The sequence below is a fragment of the Lissotriton vulgaris genome, chromosome 11 (assembly GCF_964263255.1).
Source record: "Lissotriton vulgaris chromosome 11, aLisVul1.2, whole genome shotgun sequence".
NCBI lineage: Eukaryota > Metazoa > Chordata > Amphibia > Caudata > Salamandridae > Lissotriton > Lissotriton vulgaris.
In genome coordinates, this window is record NC_141699.1 from 1,007,034,225 (window position 1) to 1,007,056,568 (window position 22,344).

General features: G+C 41.5%; 1 protein-coding gene across 1 annotated transcript in view; it reads left to right on the forward strand.

Annotated features, from left to right (window-relative positions):
• LOC147683927 (histone-lysine N-methyltransferase MECOM-like) overlaps positions 1 to 22,100 on the forward strand; it is a 1,500,386-nt gene extending 1,478,286 nt beyond the window's left edge. Inside the window, exon 4 of the mRNA XM_086944921.1 lies at positions 21,133 to 22,100. Coding sequence (XP_086801047.1) covers positions 21,133 to 21,225 — 93 coding nt within the window. The 3' untranslated portion in view covers positions 21,226 to 22,100. The remainder of the gene's footprint in view (positions 1 to 21,132) is intronic.
• The last annotated feature ends 244 nt before the right edge of the window (positions 22,101 to 22,344 follow it).

Sequence of the window (22,344 nt, forward strand, 5' to 3'; positions counted from 1 at the left end):
TTGATTCACTAGGAAGGGATTTAGATTGTTTCATGAAGGGAATTGTAGGGTTTTATGGTTTAATTTGGGCGGGGGATTTTAACTGTGTTACATGTGATATTGAAGCTGGTCAGGTATGTGGGTATTGTGACCATTCTGGCGAAAAGATTGTACACTTTAAACATGACAGATACGGGGAAGCGATTAACAATCTAATACACAAATATGATTTATCAATCTTAGAGCCAATTACCTTAGAGGGCGGAGAAAACCTGCATAACTTCGTGGGAACGAGGTCATCCTCAAACATAGACCACATTATAATATCATCTAATGGCAATGAAATGGCCAAGGAAGTTCTGATAAATATTAGTTTGTTCAGTGACCATCATTCCATAAGCTTGATTTTAGAGATAAATGTGTCAATGAAACAGAGGGGTAAGGATGGAGACGCTGATATTGACACTCAAGGTAATAATGGTGTCTTTATAAAATGGACAGGCGGTAACCCTTCCACATTTGTGGAAACCCTTAAAGGGAAAATACCAAAAGAATTAGAAATTTGTTTGGACGGTTCATCTATACATACTGCGGTTATTAATGCTTTCTCTAACATCACCGAAGCAATTGCAGGTGATTTAAAGTCTAAAAGAAGAAAAAAAAACCACATAGTCCAATACAAAGATGGTTCAATCATGAGTGCACAAGAACAAATGGGGAATTAAAATTTGTGCTCAAACAAAAACCTAGAGACCTACAAAAAATAAATGCCGCCAGGACAGAGTATAAAAAGACATTGGAAATAAGAAAAAGGGAGATCCGTGATGAGGTTTGGGAAAGTCTAAACCGGGCAGCAGAGCTGAAAGACCAACTCTCTTCTGGAAGATAGTCAACCATCCATACTTTAAAGATAATAACGCAGTAAGGATTGATACTGTGGTACCATCAGAAGATTGGGTGTCACATTTTAAGAGTATTTTTAATCCAGATGACATAAACATTATACACTGGAAAAATAATAAATGCATTAGGGTAAATCCAGTCAAAACACTGTCAGTCACACCAGAGGAAGTGAAACTTGCACTCCAGAAAAGCGCAAGCGGGAATGCAGCAGGTCCAGACGGTGTGCCGATAGATGTTTTCAAGTATGATCTGGATTTCTGGACACGGATATTAGTGACAGTTTTTAACGCCGCCTTGGGAGGAGCCTTGCCAATTACATGGGTTGAAAGTATAAACGTCCCTTATTTTTTAAAAAGGGGACAGGAGAAAGGCAAATTGCTACCGCCCAATACCCCTTCTAGATTCCTCTTCTAAGATCATGGGCCAAATTATGCTAGAAAGGCTAGAAGACTGGGCCAGGGAAAATTACATCTTAACAGTGGCACAGTATGGGTATTGGGATGGTGGAGCAATGCTTAAATTTAGATTTGTTAATCGGGAAGTATATGCTAGCCAAGGAAGGTACCCTCCACTTATGCTTCGTAGATTTGACTTCGATCTAGTCAATCATCTAAAACTATGGCAAATCTTAAGAGGGCTTGGTTCTCCCCTAGAAATAATCCTTTTTTATCACAAATTTACACCTATTTAAACTCAAGGGTACAGTACGGAAAATCTGGGGAATGCACACTTGACTTTGCAGTAAAGCGTGGCATTAGACAGGGATGTGTATTGGCCCCACTTTTATTTTCCTTATGCATAAACAATGTGGACCCGCTTTTACAAGAACTGGCTGTAGATGCCCCAAAAGTCAGAATACGCCCCACCCCTTTGGTATTATATGCAGACGATGCAGTTCTAATGTCCAGAACTGCAATGGCCTACAATGCCTAATAGAACATTTCTCCCAATACATGACTAATATAGATTTAGAGTAGAACTTAAAAAAAACATTTGTAATGTCATGTGGGGGAAAGAAACAAAAGTGTAGACAGCACCATGTGGGTGGGGTCCCCATAACTAGAGCCCCAACCTTTTCATACTTAGGTTTGTTATTTTGTAATAATGGCACATGGAATTCGCATAATTAATTATATAAAATGACATTTTTAAAAACGACTGAGGGAATTCTTAGGTTCGCAGCAAAACTTGGGAATAAACCCCTATGAGAAATTTTAAACTTGTATAGAACCAAGGGGCATATTACCAACAACTAGCGATAAATATCTCTATGTTGGTTTAGCGGCGATATTTTTATCACCGAGCTGCGGCGATTTTTATCGATTAGGAACCTTGCTATTATCAAGGTTTATCTCCTAAGCGATAAAAATCGGCCGAAATGCATGAATATCTCTGAAAAGTCAGCGATATTCATGCATTACCGAGCTAATGCTCTTAGCCATGTTATCCACCTACCATTGGATAACATGGCTAAGACCTGCTCAGGGGCAGGTGTTAGCTTTTGGAGATGTTCGCGCTAAGCGCGAATATCTCCAAAAGTTGGTAATAGGAGATAGCGATGTTAGCGACTGTTTCCAGTCGCTAACATCTTGGCACGCCCACTTTGCATGTCATTAGTGATAAATATCACTGACATGCAAAGCGGGGCCCTAGTTGGTCGCTATCTCCTACTAGCTGTCGCTAACTGGTGTTAGCGACAGCTAGGTAATAGGGAGATAATTTTATCTCCGCTTTCTTGGCTTTTAAAGCCAAAACAGCAGAGATAAACCCCCTTGATAATATGCCCCCAAGTGTGTTACAGCAGTTAATTATGGAGCTGCCATATGGGGAAGAGCAAACACGACAATCCTTCAAACTAACGAAAATAATTTTTTTAAAAGAATGCTGGCAGTCCCTAGTGCGTCTGCAAACATGATCGTTCACAAAAAATTGTCTGTCCCATATTTAGGTGATACACTCAATATAGCTGCTCTTACAATTTGGCATGGCTTATGGACAAAGGAAGAATTTTTTTTTTCTAAGGACCTAATCAAAGACTGTCTAGCGTTACATCATAGCATGAAATACCATGGTTGTGTCACATTTCTAAACTTTTGATTAAATGTGAAATATGCATAGACGATCCCACAAGCATACAAAAATATAGTAAAAGTGACTTGAAATTGAGATATCTTACTGCTACAGAACATGATAGGGATAGGACGAATAAGCAAAAAAAAGACAGAAGCAGCTTATTGTGAATGCCCATGCATGAGCGGTACATAGTTATATCTTATCCTGGTCCAGAATGTCCAGCATTGTTTTTATTTGACCAGGCTAAGGTTGAGCACACAGCCCTCCCGCAGCCCCGGGGACCACCACCACCCCGGGGCTTTACAAATAGAGGGAAGGGGCCGGGCAGCCCCCCTCCTGGAGCGCTTGATGGCTAGGGTGTGCATCCCCGGGACATTGCTGTTTGCTATGACAGGCAGTGAGCATGGCTTCCACCCTGTGATAGCAAACCCTGGTTTGTTTCATTAAAGTGAGAGGAGGAAAACCTCCTCTCGCATCAATAAAGGAAAGGAGAATTGCCTTTGGGCAAGGGCAGCTGCATGATAGCAGCTTCCATTGCCCAAAAGTAATACCAGCTCCCGCAGGAAGTGGTTAGCTGGCGGGACCGTGGGAGCATTGGGGCTCCCCCACGGTCCCCAACAGAGAGGCCAGGCCCAGGGGATGAGGTCCCCCTCCCCTATTAAAAAAAAATTAAGATGTGGGCATGCCTAGGGGGATGGGGTCCCCAAGGGGAATGTAAATTATTGAAAGTGAAAGTTTTTTCCCCCACAAAGTTTGGAGTTGCGATCCTAGCGCGGCTTTCAGCATGACCCCCTAGTGTGAACACGAAGGTTGCGCGACTCTCAGCACAGCCTCTTAGTGTGAACAAGCTGAGTGTGAACATGAAGGGTGCGCAGCTCTCGGCGCAGCCTCCTAGTGTGAATGCGCTGGGTGCGCAGCTCTCAGCGCGGCACTCATATTCTCAAAGACAAATCGCAGAGTTAATAGCACTTTATCACAGCCAAAATTATGATACATTTAATGCACCATTCACAAGCTGGTGCAAACAGCATATATCACCAGTTTATCAGCGATAGTAGACTCAAAAACATCATTACTGATGACCCCGGCAAATATCGCTAATGAGATACAGAGTAGGCATTCCCATGCAAAAAGCAGCAAACACACCACTTTGCAACATTCTCAACGAACAGCAAGATCGGCGAAGATAACACAAAATTGGTGATAAGGTGAGTTAGCACCAGGAAGTTTACACCTGCTCTGACCTGGTGTAAAGTCGGACTACAACCTGCAACAAGAGTCCCACGACAACCCCCCACCACCCCCTTGTCCACCATCCCCCCTGACCCCTGACAAACAAATGTGACAGCAACCTTCCGAAATATGGAACGTACAAATCTGCTGATGTTGTACAATTATAACAATCAAGATGCATGTGAGGTTGGAAAATGAGAATCACAGTCATCTATGGATTTACATATAAAACATGTATAGAAAACAACAAAATAAAAGTAGGTACAGAAGCATTCAGCGTGTGTGCAGCCAGTGAAGATGCATGGCCCGGGAGGGCTACACTGGGAGCAATGTCTGTTGCCTACTGGACTACGTCATCTGCAAACGCGACTCAATCAGAATTGTGAGCCCTGCTAACAGCAGTGTAGGCTGGAGGCAGCAGTCAGCAAGGGCCCACAGCCATGTTGCATTGACTTGAGCTGCAGGGTCCTGTGACACGCAGTGAGGGGAACAGCTCACCTTTACCCTCCTTGCTGCCCGCACCTGCTAGTCGCCGGTTGCCGTGAGGGAAACGGCTGGGCGCACCAGGTCAACGCCATGAGGGGAACAGCTCCATCGAATTCCACATCACCCAGCAGCCCCCAGTGCCGCAGCTGTGACGTGGTACCGGCTGTGCCATACAAAACCCAGGCACCCCACCACAGCGCGGGTCCTGTGAAATGCCGTGAGGGGAACGGCTCACCTTTACCCTCCTTGCTGCTTGCTGCCCGCTCCTGCTAGTTGCCAGTTGCTGTGAGGGAAACGGCTGGGCACGCCTGGTCAACACCGTGAGGGGAACGGCTCCTTCGAATCCCTGATGCCATGTGGGGCAAACCACATCTCGCAGCAGCCCCCAGTGCCGCAGCTGTGACGCGGTACCGGCCACGCCATACTAAACCCAGGCGCCCCACAGCAACGCAGGACGCGCGTGGGCGGTGCCCGGGCCAAGGGCAGGCCCGTCCTTGCCCTTCATCGCCAGGAAGAGGCAGGTCAGGGCCCCCCTCTAACAACCAGGACCTCGATCGTATTTCAGAACCAGGTTAAAGGTATTGTGTCTGACTGTCTGGTGACCACCCAGAACTATGAGGGACTTGAGACCCAGAATACTTTACTCGACCCACCCCAGATCTTGGTGACTATTACCCTTAATTGCAATTTGCACGTTAACGTCATTTTTGCTGCTAATATTTCTAGACTCACTTTTTAATATTTTTTAATACTGTGTGTTTGATAATGTGGGACTACGAATAATTATGTGATATATTTGTATTGTCTAGGACATGCCACCTTATTTAAGGCCTATCTAGCTCTCACTTTACCCCTAGCGGGCCGCTTAAAATTCTAACCTTTAGCTTTCCAAGTCCGTTTCCGCTGCAGATTAATTTGTACTGTAGAGCACGTGTCAATCTATATTGCATTTTAATTTAGAGGTGACGCTTCACATCAGGAGACCTGTTTGGGGGGCAAATTTCGGAAAGCAAGGAGTCCAGTGGAAAAACAGTACTTTATTAGAAAAACATAAATTAACAACACAAAAACATCAAACAACGAGCGACATTGCCAACGGGGAACATCAACTTGTGGATCGAAATAACTGTTGATCGTCCTGGAAATCTCAAAACTCTGTATTCAGAAACCTGTTAGATAAATGAAGATAATGGTCAAGCTTTAGTATGGTCACAAACGTAATATGGTATAATGAATTTCACTTGGACAAACCGGAATGCTTACAGGTATGATCAATCTTGCACAAAATGACCGTAACAGAAGCTTGTGTGGTCGTAACCTTCGTAGGAAAGAAATGGAACATTACAACCACACAAACTTTTATTATGGTCTCATTATGCAGGATTTATCAGACCTGTAAGCATCAGGGTTCATTTCAGCTTGATACACCTGCAGGTTCACTTCACCTACACTGTGGAGAAACAACTGGAGACCAAGCAAGGGAACCACACCATAGCAGCCTTCCTGCACGTGTTGGGGCAACTGACTACACACATGTAATAATTGTGCCCCGTGCCGAAACTGCACACAATCACCGCAACAGAAACCACACGCATTCCAAAAATGTGCACCACTGGGGCCTGTACCCTAATGTCGTCACAAACTTCTCAGGCAGTGTGCATGATTCTTACATCTTTCGCAAGCATCCCAGCCCTGGTCCCCAGACGAGTACACCGCCCAGCGATGACTGCCCGACCCAATGCATCCAGACCTCAATGCTCACCTGCCGCCACCTCAACTCATTGCGACGTTGCGGGAGCCCCGTGTCGGTCAAAGTGCCTTGGCTGTCACCAACATAATAAGCACACAGATACACCCAGATAGAGAGTGGAAATGACGTCGAGCACGTGCGCCCGGCCTTTGTTATTGGCAGTGTTACATATCCTGTGATGCCTGTGCTGCATGGGTGTGGCATGGGGTAAACAAGCCATGAGGGAGTGGCTGTGGCATGCTGACAACTAGACCTGTGAAAAGCTGATCACACTTTGGAATCCCTGGGACATGTAGTGTTGCTGTCCTCCCCTGTAAGCGTAAGCAGAGTAATAATTCGAAATTAGTATTTTAAAAACCTTTGAAATTCTTTTTTTTTTTTTTTTATTTTTTTTTTATTTGCCAACGTAAAAAAATAATACATAAAGCATTTCAATAAAGCACCCACCCCCCCCACCCCTCAATGAAAGAGAAAACTACGTATAGTTTAAACAGAAGATAAAGACACAGTGGACCAAAAAAGCACAGAGAGCACAGATGTTTAAGAAAAGAAGAAAAGAAGAAGCAAAATATGAACATACGTGAACAAAAACCACAAGGCCTAGGAGTCGGTTAAAAAGAAAGAAAAAAGAAAAAAAAGAAATAATAATATTTAGTTTACAAAGAGACTAGGGAGGAGAAACGGGACGGAATGAAGGTTCTCCTGACTGTGCCAGCCAAGATGTCAGTTTTTCCCACACCTCCAGGCCCTTTTTCCGTCCTTTCCTTCCTTTCTTTGTGTACACAGCAATTTCTAGGTGATACATAGCAATAAATCTGGCTAGCCAATGTGAGAACGATGGGGGCTCCGGGTCAAGCCAGGCAGAGGCCACACAGAGCCACCAAACTGTCATCGCAATAAAAATTAAACCATCTTTTTTCAATTTATAAGTATCTGTCTGTGTTCCTAGCAGAATAATAGTTGGATTCAGTGTGATAGGCTGAGTTATGACTTCCCTTAAAAATTCCTGTATTCGGTTTAAGGTGATAGAGAGTTTCAAGCATGTAGAAAAAATATGGATAGAGTTGACCGCAAATTCCGAGCATCTAGGACATAGGGTGCCTTGGCCGGTCCCCCACTTTGCAATTTTACTAGGAGTGAGATATAAAAAGAAGATGGTTTTAAAGTGCTGCGCCTGTAGTTTGGCTGAGATTAAAATGTTCTGTGACAGGGCAAGTGAGTTAAAAAAGTGGTGCTAGGAGTGTTAGTTTTGTTGTGCCATTTATCAGCTATGTTCTGTAAGTCGTCTGGGGTCTGCCTATTTATGATATTATATAGCAGGCCAATTCGGGGGGTTAATGGCTTGCGTAACGTTTTAAGCAGGTCACTTTCCCTTTGAAATTCACTGAAAAAACCATAGGTTTCAGGGACGTTATAGTTAGTTGGACATTTTACTTGTACAAAACCAGAGAAATTCTGCAGTTATTGTTAGTTCAGCTAACTGCAATGCACTGCTGATGACGTCACATATTGATGACATCTCAAATGACATCACTGATGACATCATCCATGTGAAAATCTGATCCATCGATGTTTTTTTCAGTGAATATATATCTATATATCTATATATATCTATATATATATCTATATATATATATATATATGAACACACAGTTTTGTAGCTGTTCCCAAGCCTCTGGTTCGGCGGGCTCACGGCTGGGGTAGCCACCCCCAAAATTCTCACACGTACAATCCGGCGCAATCCTTCCCGGGTTGGATCGAAAGGAATCACACAGGAGCCGTGGCCTCTATTTCAGTGCAGATTTATTGCAGACACAAACGTCCTACGCGTTTCGGAGTGGAACACTCCTTCGTCACGGGCAAACTTTGTGCATTACGTCTTTGTTAATAAAGTAAATCAACATGTCACGTGATACAATCAACATAAACAAAATACTGTTTCATATTATAAATCATATGAGCATTTGCAGTTTTTAAGTTTTTTAAGGTTTTTGTAGAGGGAAGGTAAATGACTAGCATATCTTGAACATTGTTTTTATAAAAATTCATTGTTTACGAGTAGCGCGTTCGAGTAGCACACATTAACTTACAACAGTTAAAGGTCATCTTACGCATAATTACTCCATTTCTTAACTCCAAAATGAAATAATAAAGTTCATGATTCTGGACTATATATAATAAAATATATTTCTTAATATAAAAGTAAATACACAAAGACACAATATATACACCTCTTAATATATAGCTAATTTTAGTATCTTTTATAGTGTTTTAACTGTCTATTTAATCTTTGTGTAATTGAGTAACTGGTGATTTTTAATTATGCCCGACCGTAGCACTTCATTTGCCAGTAAGTCAGCATGGCGGGCCATGCCACTTATTTCTTATTTAGGCATTTGCTTTTGATGATTTAGGCTATAGGCGCTTTGATGATAGTTTTCTAATTTTAACCATTTTTAGAATAACTAATGGAGAACTTTTTTTAATGTATCCCTAATGTATTTTTGTATGTGCCTAAACCTTTGTATCAATTGTACGCATGTGTAAGTTTATGGTCTGAGGACTGAAATAAAGTTTATGATGATGAGTATCTATTTAAACAATATTAACAAAACTATAAAAATTTCAAATAATAAATGTACTATTCCCATTCCAGTAGGTGCAACAGTAGGGAAAGCGTTGGACTTCGAAGGGGTAAAATGTAGTAATCCAACTCCAGTCTGTGCAACAGTAGGGAAAGCGATGAACTGAGGAGGGGTAAAATGTAGTATTCCCACTCCAGACTGTGCAACAATTGAAAAAAGCCTTGGACTGCGGAGTGGTACAATTTACTATTCCCACGCCAGTCAGTGCAACAGTAGTGAAAGCAATGGATTCAAGAGGGGTAAAAGGTATTATTCCTGCGCCAGTCTGTGCAGCAGTAGGGAAAGTACTTCACTTCAAACACATATCCATATTTTAATACATGTAATAAGTGACTAAAACAAACTATTAATATACAAATCATATATATATATGTATATATATATATATATATATATATATATATATATATATATATATATATATATATATATATATATATATATATATATATATATATATATATATATATATATATATATATATATATTCAAACTCCTCGTTGCTCCAAAGGGTTGCGGTCGGCCCCGCGGGAAGTGGCGTGAGCGCCGGCAGAGCACGCCGGTAAATTCAATTGCCAACACCTCGTCACACAATGTATCACGCTCTCAGATACTCAATAAACTCCAGAAATCAGCAAGGTCCAAGGGTGTTTATTGACCCCTTACGACATGTTTCGGCTTACACGAAGCCTTGTTCACGTAAGTTTGTGCAACGCGTCTGTGCAGTGTAAATACTGAACAACAACAACATAGACAAAGGACACAGGGCGTAGGTCACATGACAAAAGTTGGGTCGGCCATGTTGGACTGGTCAAAATATGTCGTTAATACATCTTAGCGAACATAGTAAAGGCACATATTTGAGGCATACTTCAAAGAGTCATGATTATGACACAAAATACCAATTGCCTGCATATATTTGTATATACATTGTGACAAAACACGAGCGGTCTGAGTGAGCGCTCTTGTACTGTGGCCAGGCAAGTTCATGGAAGTGACCAACATGCATGGCATATGTGAAAGAAATTCTTGATCAAAAGACATTGGCGAAGCCAGTCACTAGGTAAAATACCAGGAGTCATATAGTGCCTACAGTGTGGTACAGTAGGCAACGGGTGCCAGAGTTCAGTCAAACGACCTGGTCAAAGTCAATATTAGAAAAGTGAAGCCAGTGAAGGCGTGCTCTTATCTTATATCAGGAACGTGCAGGGAAGATAACTGGTGCAGGTGCAGTGAAGGGTCTCAATCCCAGTGAAGTTCCTGTAAATTAAAATGACAGATGTTAAAATTTAACATGAAAAACAGCGTATGCATATTGTCAATAAACCTGATGGTAGGCGCTGGGAAGAAGAGATGAGGACATACAGAGCAAATTGTAAATACACAAGGTTATACATAATCACTCTTGAGATGAATTGCAAGCTCTTCATCATGGTTAAGCCCCCCCGGGGCCTTGGTTTGGAAATTGATTATGTGTTTCGATTCCCTCTGTCTCATTTTCAGGACACGGTTCCCACCCCTGGGATTTCTCTCTATTTGTTCCAGAATGAAAAATCTCAAAAGGGTGGGGTCCGCGAAGTGAAATTCACTGAAATGGCGTGCCACAGGGTATTTAGCATCCTTGTGGATGATGGCACGGTAGTGCTCTAGGATGCGTTTCTTTGCGTGGGCTGTGGTACTGCCAATATACCAGAGTTCGCATGGACAGACAATCACATATATAACATACATAGTGGTGCAAGTCAGGAATGGGGTAACTCTTTCTTTAAGCCATTGTATTCCACTTTTTTGACCAAAGTGCTGTTCTTGCAAGCTTTGCAATGCCCACATGGGAAGAATCCCTTGAGGTCAATGCCCTGATTTTTGGAATAGTCAGTGATGTCACTGCGGACACAGATGTCTTTTAGGTTTTGACTTTTTCTGTAGGTAATGCTGGGTCTTTCTGGGATCAGATTGCCGATAATGCTATCACTCTGCAGAATGTGCCAGTTTTTATTGATTATTTTTTGGATCTGCTTGGATTCCTTATTAAAGGTGAGAATAAGGCGCGTGACACTATCCGTGGATGAACTGTCATCTTTAACGGCGTTGTTAAGAGTGTCACAGCGTTTCACACTGTCAGCTTTTTGTTTGGCCTTTTTGAGTACCCAGGCCGGGTAGTCACGCTGCTTGAATCTATCTAGCATGTCCATAGCCACCTGTTGGTAGCTGGCATCAGTGTTACAATTTCTCCTTGCCCTCAACAGTTCCCCGTAGGGGATGCTCCACTTCAAGGGTTCAGGGTGGCTGCTCAGGGCATGGAGAATGCTGTTGCCTGCAGTTTCCTTTCTGAAAAGGGATGTTTGGATCTGATTGCTGACAATGTCAATTCTGACATCAAGATACTCAGCCTTGTCCTTGCTTATATTGCTCGTCAGTCTGATGTTCTTGTCATTGAGATTAAGACGGTCAATAAAGCCAGAAGCTTGTTCCTCAGTACCATGCCATACCAGGAAGAGATCGTCAATGTATCTCCACCAGGTGATGACATGGCTGATCTCATCACTGTATGATGGGTCCGCAAATATCTCTTGTTCCCATTGGCCCATAAAGAGATTCGCAAAACTCGGCGCAAAGCTTGAACCCATCGCCGTCCCCGTCTCCTGCCTGTAGATCTTACCATCAAACAGGAAAAAATTGTTAGCGAGACAGAATGTCAGCATTTCAAGGAGCATTTTGTTATGTTCCTTGAAGCGCAGGGGACGGTTCTTGCGAAAATGATCACAGGCCTCTACACCTTGTTGGTGGTTAATTATGGTGTAGAGAGCCTGGACATCCATGGTAATGAGCAGATAGTCTTCATTCCATGTGAGGGTGTTAAGTTTGGTCAAAAAATCTTTGGTGTCTTTTACGTGGCTATTTAGACTGCGCACCCATTCTTGCAGATAGTGGTCGATATATTTGGACACATGTTCAGTCACGCTACCTCTGGAAGAGACAATGGGTCTCCCGGGAGGATTCTCTCTACACTTGTGAACCTTGGGAAGGAGGTACAGGACAGGCAGGGTTGGGTTGTTGTTTCTCAGAAATCTATATTCTTCCCATTCAATTATTCCCTTATCCTTCCAGCGTTCCAACATTTCACATATTACAGTTATACTGGTATTGTATGCTTCATAGTTACTGGAAGCATAATAATTTGCATCAGATAATTGTCTGTGGGCTTCTATCGTATATTGTTCCCTGTCTAAAATAACAATGTTGCACCCTTTGTCAGCGGGGCGTATGACGATGGAATGGTCATCTGAATGTCAAGGGCAACGTGGGACACATGAAAACCCGCTCTGGAAGAGGACAATGATGGAAGCCTCAATGGTAAACAAAACTATCATTAATCTTTCTAAGAGAGCCATAACTGACAATGAAAAAACTGTGCTGGGTCTTGGCTTATCTTTTTGCCCCTCTAATTCTTTCAACTTTTGTGAAACTAGAATAGATCTATTCAGATATATTCGTAAGTTAAAATTAAAAAAATGGCACAAATTGAGACACCGTCCTCAGAACAATGACAATGTGAATGAAAGAAGGAACACAGATACCTTCCTCATTAGTGACATTGATGCCATTGTTAACATAGCTGAATTAGAACATAGCTCGACATCTAATAACAACGAGTCCGGCCTAGAGGAACTTGCTAGACCAGAGATGACCAATACACAGCTCCTATGTGAAGCAGGTTTCACGATTGACAGTTGCTCAGCCTCTGCATTTAAACCAAAGTCGACTTTTATCCCCATCATGGCACATGATGCCATCGACACATTCCACGAATGTGTCAGCAAGCAGCTCAGCGCCCACAGATCCAAGAATAAAAAACAACTCTGGAGACAAGACAATCTGTCTAAAAACCAAAGAGAAGCCCTCAGCTCTCTGACAGATGACCATTCCATCGTCATACGCCCCGCTGACAAAGGGGGCAACATTGTTATTTTAGACAGGGAACAATATACGATAGAAGCCCACAGACAATTATCTGATGCAAATTATTATGCTTCCAGTAACTATGAAGCATACAATACCAGTATAACTGTAATATGGGAAATGTTGGAACGCTGGAAGGATAAGGGAATAATTGAATGGGAAGAATATAGATTTCTGAGAAACAACAACCCAACCCTGCCTGTCCTGTACCTCCTTCCCAAGGTTCACAAGTGTAGAGAGAATCCTCCCGGGAGACCCATTGTCTCTTCCAGAGGTAGCGTGACTGAACATGTGTCCAAATATATCGACCACTATCTGCAAGAATGGGTGCGCAGTCTAAATAGCCACGTAAAAGACACCAAAGATTTTTTGACCAAACTTAACACCCTCACATGGAATGAAGACTATCTGCTCATTACCATGGATGTCCAGGCTCTCTACACCATAATTAACCACCAACAAGGTGTAGAGGCCTGTGATCATTTTCTCAAGAACCGTCCCCTGCGCTTCAAGGAACATAACAAAATGCTCCTTGAAATGCTGACATTCTATCTCGCTAACAATTTTTTCCTGTTTGATGGTAAGATCTACAGGCAGGAGACGGGGACGGCGATGGGTTCAAGCTTTGCGCCGAGTTTTGCGAATCTCTTTATGGGCCAATGGGAACAAGAGATATTTGCGGACCCATCATACAGTGATGAGATCAGCCATGTCATCACCTGGTGGAGATACATTGACGATCTCTTCCTGGTATGGCATGGTACTGAGGAACAAGCTTCTGGCTTTATTGACCGTCTTAATCTCAATGACAAGAACATCAGACTGACGAGCAATATAAGCAAGGACAAGGCTGAGTATCTTGATGTCAGAATTGACATTGTCAGCAATCAGATCCAAACATCCCTTTTCAGAAAGGAAACTGCAGGCAACAGCATTCTCCATGCCCTGAGCAGCCACCCTGAACCCTTGAAGTGGAGCATCCCCTACGGGGAACTGTTGAGGGCAAGGAGAAATTGTAACACTGATGCCAGCTACCAACAGGTGGCTATGGACATGCTAGATAGATTAAGCAGCGTGACTACCCGGCCTGGGTACTCAAAAAGGCCAAACAAAAAGCTGACAGCGTGAAACGCTGTGACACTCTTAACAACGCCGTTAAAGATGACAGTTCATCCACGGATAGTGTCACGCGCCTTATTCTCACCTTTAATAAGGAATCCAAGCAGATCCAAAAAATAATCAATAAAAACTGGCACATTCTGCAGAGTGATAGCATTATCGGCAATCTGATCCCAGAAAGACCCAGCATTACCTACAGAAAAAGTCAAAACCTAAAAGACATCTGTGTCCGCAGTGACATCACTGACTATTCCAAAAATCAGGGCATTGACCTCAAGGGATTCTTCCCATGTGGGCATTGCAAAGCTTGCAAGAACAGCACTTTGGTCAAAAAAGTGGAATACAATGGCTTAAAGAAAGAGTTAACCCAATTCCTGACTTGCACCACTATGTATGTTATATATGTGATTGTCTGTCCATGCGAACTCTGGTATATTGGCAGTACCACAGCCCACGCAAAGAAACGCATCCTAGAGCACTACCGTGCCATCATCCACAAGGATGCTAAATACCCTGTGGCACGCCATTTCAGTGAATTTCACTTCGCGGACCCCACCCTTTTGAGATTTTTCATTCTGGAACAAATAGAGAGAAATCCCAGGGGTGGGAACCGTGTCCTGAAAATGAGACAGAGGGAATCGAAACACATAATCAATTTCCAAACCAAGGCCCCGGGGGGGCTTAACCATGATGAAGAGCTTGCAATTCATCTCAAGAGTGATTATGTATAACCTTGTGTATTTACAATTTGCTCTGTATGTCCTCATCTCTTCTTCCCAGCGCCTACCATCAGGTTTATTGACAATATGCATACGCTGTTTTTCATGTTAAATTTTAACATCTGTCATTTTAATTTACAGGAACTTCACTGGGATTGAGACCCTTCACTGCACCTGCACCAGTTATCTTCCCTGCACGTTCCTGATATAAGATAAGAGCACGCCTTCACTGGCTTCACTTTTCTAATATTGACTTTGACCAGGTCGTTTGACTGAACTCTGGCACCCGTTGCCTACTGTACCACACTGTAGGCACTATATGACTCCTGGTATTTTACCTAGTGACTGGCTTCGCCAATGTCTTTTGATCAAGAATTTCTTTCACATATGCCATGCATGTTGGTCACTTCCATGAACTTGCCTGGCCACAGTACAAGAGCGCTCACTCAGACCGCTCGTGTTTTGTCACAATGTATATACAAATATATGCAGGCAATTGGTATTTTGTGTCATAATCATGACTCTTTGAAGTATGCCTCAAATATGTGCCTTTACTATGTTCGCTAAGATGTATTAACAACATATTTTGACCAGTCCAACATGGCCGACCCAACTTTTGTCATGTGACCTACGCCCTGTGTCCTTTGTCTATGTTGTTGTTGTTCAGTATTTACACTGCACAGACGCGTTGCACAAACTTACGTGAACAAGGCTTCGTGTAAGCCGAAACATGTCGTAAGGGGTCAATAAACACCCTTGGACCTTGCTGATTTCTGGAGTTTATTGAGTATCTGAGAGCGTGATACATTGTGTGACGAGGTGTTGGCAATATATATATATATATATATATATATCCATTTAAAACAATTAAGCAATATGCATAAATATAATATTTTTAATAAGTAATATCATATATAAATGCTACTAATGAATATTTAATTACATTCCCACACTATACTCCCACATACATAGCAGCCTACATGTAAAATGTGATTCAAATAAAATAGTATTACAAAATTACAATTTGAAGTAATAAATAAAATAATTAATAGTAAATAATTAATTGTTAAGTAATTGTTACTTAACTTATTCATCATCCTATTCCCCCAAAAACCCACACCTAATATATAACATTCACAATATTGTTTTTAAATACATTACATTTTTTAATCAAATTAATAATTAAGCAAAATGTTATATTTACTTAATTAACTTCCCACCCTACACATGTACAAACCCATCAACCCACACCTAATATAGCAATTAAAAATATAATAATTACACAATTTACATGATTATTTATAAATTAACTAATTAATATAACATAATAATTCATGATTAATTAACTTCCCAACCTGTACACCTAAGAAGCCAACTACTTAAAAACCCAACAACCAACACCTAAAATATAACTTGAAAATATGATTTACACAATTTACATAAATAATTTTCAATTAAATAATTCATATTAATTAAACAATAATAATAATGATACTTAATTAACATCCCAGCCTGTACCCCTATAAACCTCACAGTCTGCTACGACACTATAGATTACTATTAACAAATATATTTAAATTATAAATAACTTTAACACCAATTACATAAACAATATATAACACATACAGTTGCAATATTGTTTAAAAACACATAAAGATCATTAAAAAACAATATTTTTTACAATATTATTGTAAATGACATTAACAACAACAATATTCTTGAAAACGATATTACTTGCCTTAAAAACAATGTGTCAATGATATTCCCCCCTTATGCTATTTCTGATATACAATATTAAAAACTCTATATTAGTGTCACGCAAAATTTATGACTCAATATTTTGTCCAAATACCCCCCTGGGCATCATGCAAAATGATGGGCTCCATATGGGATATGATTAAGGGGTTTTATTTGCTTTAGGCTGTTCAGCTTTAGTTTGTCCCTCCCACTACCCAAACACTTGTTTACTGTATTCTTCCACAAGCTTACTGTCTGTAAACAGGCCTTTAAATCGTATTGCATTTGCTCGGCATTCAAAGACAGGGGTCAAGCTGTGTCTTCAAAGGGAGCTTGGTGTTTACTTTTCTTTCAATGACTTCAAAGTGAGAGTATTTATGTGACAATCCATCCTGCTGAGTACCCATTCGAGAGGACAGGCTGTAGGATGTTATTTTTTCTAGCACACAAAAATGAACTGTGCTAATATTTCAAAATACATCAGATTGAGAAAAGTAGAAAGTAAGCACATGGCAGTATCTAGCTTTGGGACAACCCAGTCTGGCTGCTTGGTTTTGGGCAAGCTGCAGTCTTTGGCTCAGTCCCTCAGGGAGACCTAGGTATAGAGCACTGGCGTAATTGATACAGGACATCACAAGAGTGATTACGATCTAGATGATAGCCTCGACAGAATAACATTTCCTGATTTCTTTTATTTTATGAAGCTAAAAAAGCAGCAGGAGGAGGTCACTGCTCCAGTCTGAGGCTTCATTGAGAGATCTTCATCAACAAGTATGACAAGCTCTTGACTGCTTTTTTTGGAATGAAAGGAGGACCGAGCTCTTGAGGCCAAATTGAAGCACTCCAGCATTGTGGCTCCTGCACACATGTATTTAGAAGGCAAGGATATTTTACAGTGGTTTAAAAGCTTTGATAAAATTGTTATAAGACAGCTGCTTTAATGTGATCTTTGGCTTTGGTACAGCTGTCATTGGGAAAATGCCTGTGGCTACTCAGGTGAACTAGAGGCAAATGTATACAGCTATGATTAGACAGTTCAGGCTGAAAGCAGCTTACTATTTTCAGAAGTTTAGAGAGAATAAGAGAGCTAATTAAGTTCTGTTTGAAATGTAGGTTCATTTTGGATTGTTTAATTGGAATGAGTGGGTGAGAGTGATGGAGGCACACAATTTCTATTCCCTAACTAATAGATGTTGACGCTAACAGAGAGGATTGAAGAGGACAGGTCTGTCCACTAAACAAATGGCTATCACATCTGACAGTGATGGATTCTGAGAAAATTGCAGTGTTGGCTGACAGGGCAAACAAGAGCTATAATCCAGCAATTGGATATCACAAGAGCACCTACCTAAGTGTCACAGAACTTAACAAAGCTGCCCAATATCACCACAGAGAGCATGTACCTTTGTGTGAATCTAAAGCATCAGTTTGTCTGTGTAGTGCCCTCTGTAGAGACTATCAATAAATTAAAGTTTTGTAAAGCATAGCAAATCACCCTTGAGGGTCTCAAGGTGCTGTGTTTTCTAGTTGCTTCACAGTGATCTGTTCATTCAAACAGCTAAGTCTTGAATCCTTTCCTGGATCGCTGGAGTGGGTCTGAGGTGCAGGGGAAGGTTGTTCCAAGCTTTGACCGCCAGGTGTGAGATGGAGAATTTTCTGCTGTTGCCTCGGCAGATTAGGGGGATGTCTGCAAAGAAGAGGTAGGTGTAGGTGTCTGGTTGGGTGGTGGAAGGTCATGAGTTTGTTGATGTATGCTAGTCCCTCTTTGTGCAGCGCTTTGTCTGCATGCGTCAACATCTTGAGCTGGCATCTCTTCTGGATCTGGAGCCATTGTAGCTTCTTGAGGTCAGGTGTGATGTGGATTCATCTGGGGAAGTTGAGGATGAGCGTGGCTGCTGAGATTTGTATAGTCAGTAGTCTCTTCAGGAAGCATGCAGTGATTCCTACATAGAATGTGTTCCCATAGTCCAGCCTGTGGGTGACAGTCCAAAAGGTGTTGTCTGGGAGCCACCTGAAGATCTTGCGGAGTATACATAGGGTGAGGAATCAGGTACATGAGACTGTGTTTACCTGTTTCTTCATGGACCAGGCGTGGTCTATTGGGGTGGTAGATGGGGGAGTTCAGCAGTTCTCGATGCGTTGTTTAATGGTGAGGTGTTGTTCTAAAAGACGAGTACTTCCGTCTTGTCTGTGTTGAGCGTGAGAAATCAGTCTGACCCTGTGCCTCATGGGAACAGTCCAGCCCGAACTACCAAGCCATGTCTGAACTGGGGCGGTGTGGAGTGCAAAAAAACGAAAGATTTAGGCCCAGATCTCTGTACTGGGGTGAATGTATGACATTGTTCTGCATTCTGTCCATCCACTGTGGTTTTTGCATTTGTCACCCCGAGTGGGATGGGTATGCTCAGACGTGAGTCCCATGCTCTCCACACCACTGGATTCAAGCAAGCCGGGCTGAAGACGCCTAGAATGCCAGAAACCGGTCCTCGGAAGCTTGTTTCCGGTCCAGGGAAGGCATGGCTTGGCAGTTTGGGCTGGACTGTTCCCATGAGGCACAGGGTCAGACTGATTTGCATTTGGCCATGGCTGAACTGGGGTGGTGTGGAGTGCAAAAAAACGATGGATTTAGGCCCAGATCTCTGTACTGGGGTGAATGTATGACATTGTTCTGCCTTCTGTCCATCAACTGTGTTTTTTGCATTTGTCACCCCGTGTGGGATGGGTATGCTCAGACGTGAGTCCCATGCTCTCCACACCACTGGATTCAAACAAGCCGGGCTGAAGACAGCTGGAATGCCAGAAACCGGTCCAAGGAAGCTTGTTTCCGGTCCAGGGAAGGCATGGCTTGGCAGTTCGGGCTGGACTGTTCCCTGAGGCACAGGGTCAGACTGATTTGCATATGGCCATGTCTGAACTGGGGTGGTGTGGAGTGCAAAAAAACGATGGATTTAGGCCCAGATCTCTGTACTGGGGTGAATGTATGACATTGTTCTGCATTCTGTCCATCAACTGTGGTTTTTGCATTTGGATCTTGGTATCTGTCATTTCCTAATCTGATTCTGCCAATTACATATTGTGTAACAACAAAAACTTTATCTTTGGCCATCAGTCTTATTATTTGCCCATAGGCTTCTAAGGGCACAGGCATAGCCTTGATGATGCTTCTTTCAGTCTCACTTCTGACGCCACTGTTGTAGTGTAATGAAATGTAGACAATACAGTAAAATAGTTCACCAAACCCTTTTTCACTGTGGTTTCATGCAATGGTTTCCTTCAGTATCATTTGAACTCAGGATTAAGTTGCACAGTTATTTGACTAGGGAACGGAGACTGCTCTTTTGGCTGATGGGTTCCCCATTCTTGTATGAATATGGTCTTAGGTGCCCCAATATTTATTGATTTATTGATACTTCAATACTGCCCACCTCACTTCCACTCTCCCGCCATGAATAGAGCACAGGCATGTCTTAAAGCTATGACAGGCTATAGGAAGGTAATTTGTTTACCTTTAAATACATAGTTCTAGATAACATTATAGCAATAAACCTAAGTGGTAACTAATATGTCATTATACTAAGTTCTTTAGTCTTAGTTAAATGATCCTTTACCAGATGGAGTATTAGATGGCTTATCTCCCCAACCACCCCTTCTGTTATCCAGCGCTGCTTGATTAGATGAAAAAGGGCTCTTAATGCAAGGAGGTAACAGGCAACTAGAAGGGTGTTCACTCCTATGCTCCCCTGTGTTTTTCCAACCCATTGTTAAGGCCTTTTAACTTTATCCAACCTGGCCTTAAGTACTTGCCTGGCTCCACAACAGATCCCTTGGCCCGAGGCAAAAGTAGACTCGACACCATAGTGGTGGCAGCTGAGCATTAGCTTGTTTGTTACTAGAATGGTCTGGGTACATCTTTCTATTCACCTTGTTGACTTCCTTGACTGCCTTGTCCTCTCTGGTCTCAAGCTGCTTGGTAAACTTCTTCACCTCTCATAATGGGTTCTGGTTGCTTCATACATTCGTCTTCATCTCCGGTTGAGTCAAGGGTACTACTTCCAGAAAGCACACAGAGTTAAACACACTGACAACCTACAGGCAACAAGAAAAAGTTATTGAGACCAATCTCATATTTGACTTCATTCCCTCTGCAATGCAAATGCTAGTCACCTTATGCCTTTTTAGAACTAAAGTGACATATGACTTGGGCGACATAACTGTGCTGATCTAGAAACAAAGGTATGCCCTATTCTGTCACCACTATTACGTCTTTTTTATATAATTCCATCTTCCTTGATCTCACAACCTATCACTCAGACACTAATATGTGACTATGATAATGCAATGATTGTCCCCCCATCAAATTTTGTATGGGACAGGGTTTTTCAAAAACTACCCATGATTCTTAAAAGCAGTATCATTCATTTGTAAAACACGTTTCAGGATAAAACTATTCAAAAAGGCCTCTTCAGTTCTGTTTTAAAGATGCAAAAAGTTCTGGAGTAAACATTAGTCTTTTTTACACCTTCTATAGGCTGATTCTGAAAGCCAGATGGCAGCACAGAGCAGAAGCAAACTCAACGTCGACAAACTGGTAAGTCCTTTCCAGCAAATCTTTACTTCATAATACCTTGATAGTAGACTAGCGAGAGACAGGAAATAAGGGGTTTTCTCAATAAATTAAAGAATGAAAAGGTAGAACCGTTGTCGAAGCTTCGACAGTAGCAGTTTAAAAAAAAAAAGTACAAAGAACATTAAATATAGGCAAAGTAATTAATGTTAAGCATATGGAGTGTGGTAATTGTACGGCAAAAATATGATATACTAGATAATGACTTACATCTGATTAATGTGCACCTTTCTTGGACTTCAGACCTGGCCATAGTCAATTCACTGTCTCCTATGTGAATACATCTCTCTGGAACTATGGACATGTTTTTGTTTAATATGACTGGAGTGCTGATTGTTGGACAATTCAGCTTAAATTCAAATTCCTGTAGCAATACTAGCAGTATTAGAATAGTTCTGACAAGTCCACAGTACAGGTGCCCTGGCCTAGGAGGGGTGTCCAGCTCATTCAGGTTTTGGGCAGGAGAAGGGTGCCTATTTGAGTAATTCCTCTAGTAAGAACAGGAAGAGTGGGGTTATGTGGCACATGTAGTGGGTTGTAATTCATGGAGGCTGGAGCTATTTCTTTAAATTCATCTAAGCCTTGACACCTTTGTACACGTTATCCAGGTATTGCCTTCAAATATAACTGTTTATTTATCAGTCATATGTTTAATGTATAAATCATTATGTTCATTAACACATATATATACAATAGGTGTTTATAGTAGTTTGTATCAAATACCATTGTTTCTATTGCTGAGTGGAATAGCTGATAACTATCTAACTTTATGGCCAGTGAGCAGAACTTAAACTCTTGCAAAGTACTTGTAAAAAACTTGAAGAAAAATAAATATTATTACTGATGGTAATGAAGACTGACAGTAGAATGCCAAGAAAATAATTGATTTTCCGCAATATATATATATATATATATATATATATATATATATATATATATATATATATATATATATATATAAATATGCAAGAGTAGATAAGTGTCTATCTATGTTAAGTCATTCTCAAAGTGATCTTGTCAAAACTATTCCATAGACATTTCAAAAATTCCAAGAATATGTATGCATGCTCAACCTTCTTCAAATGTTTGCAAATTGCTTCCATATGCCATTGATAA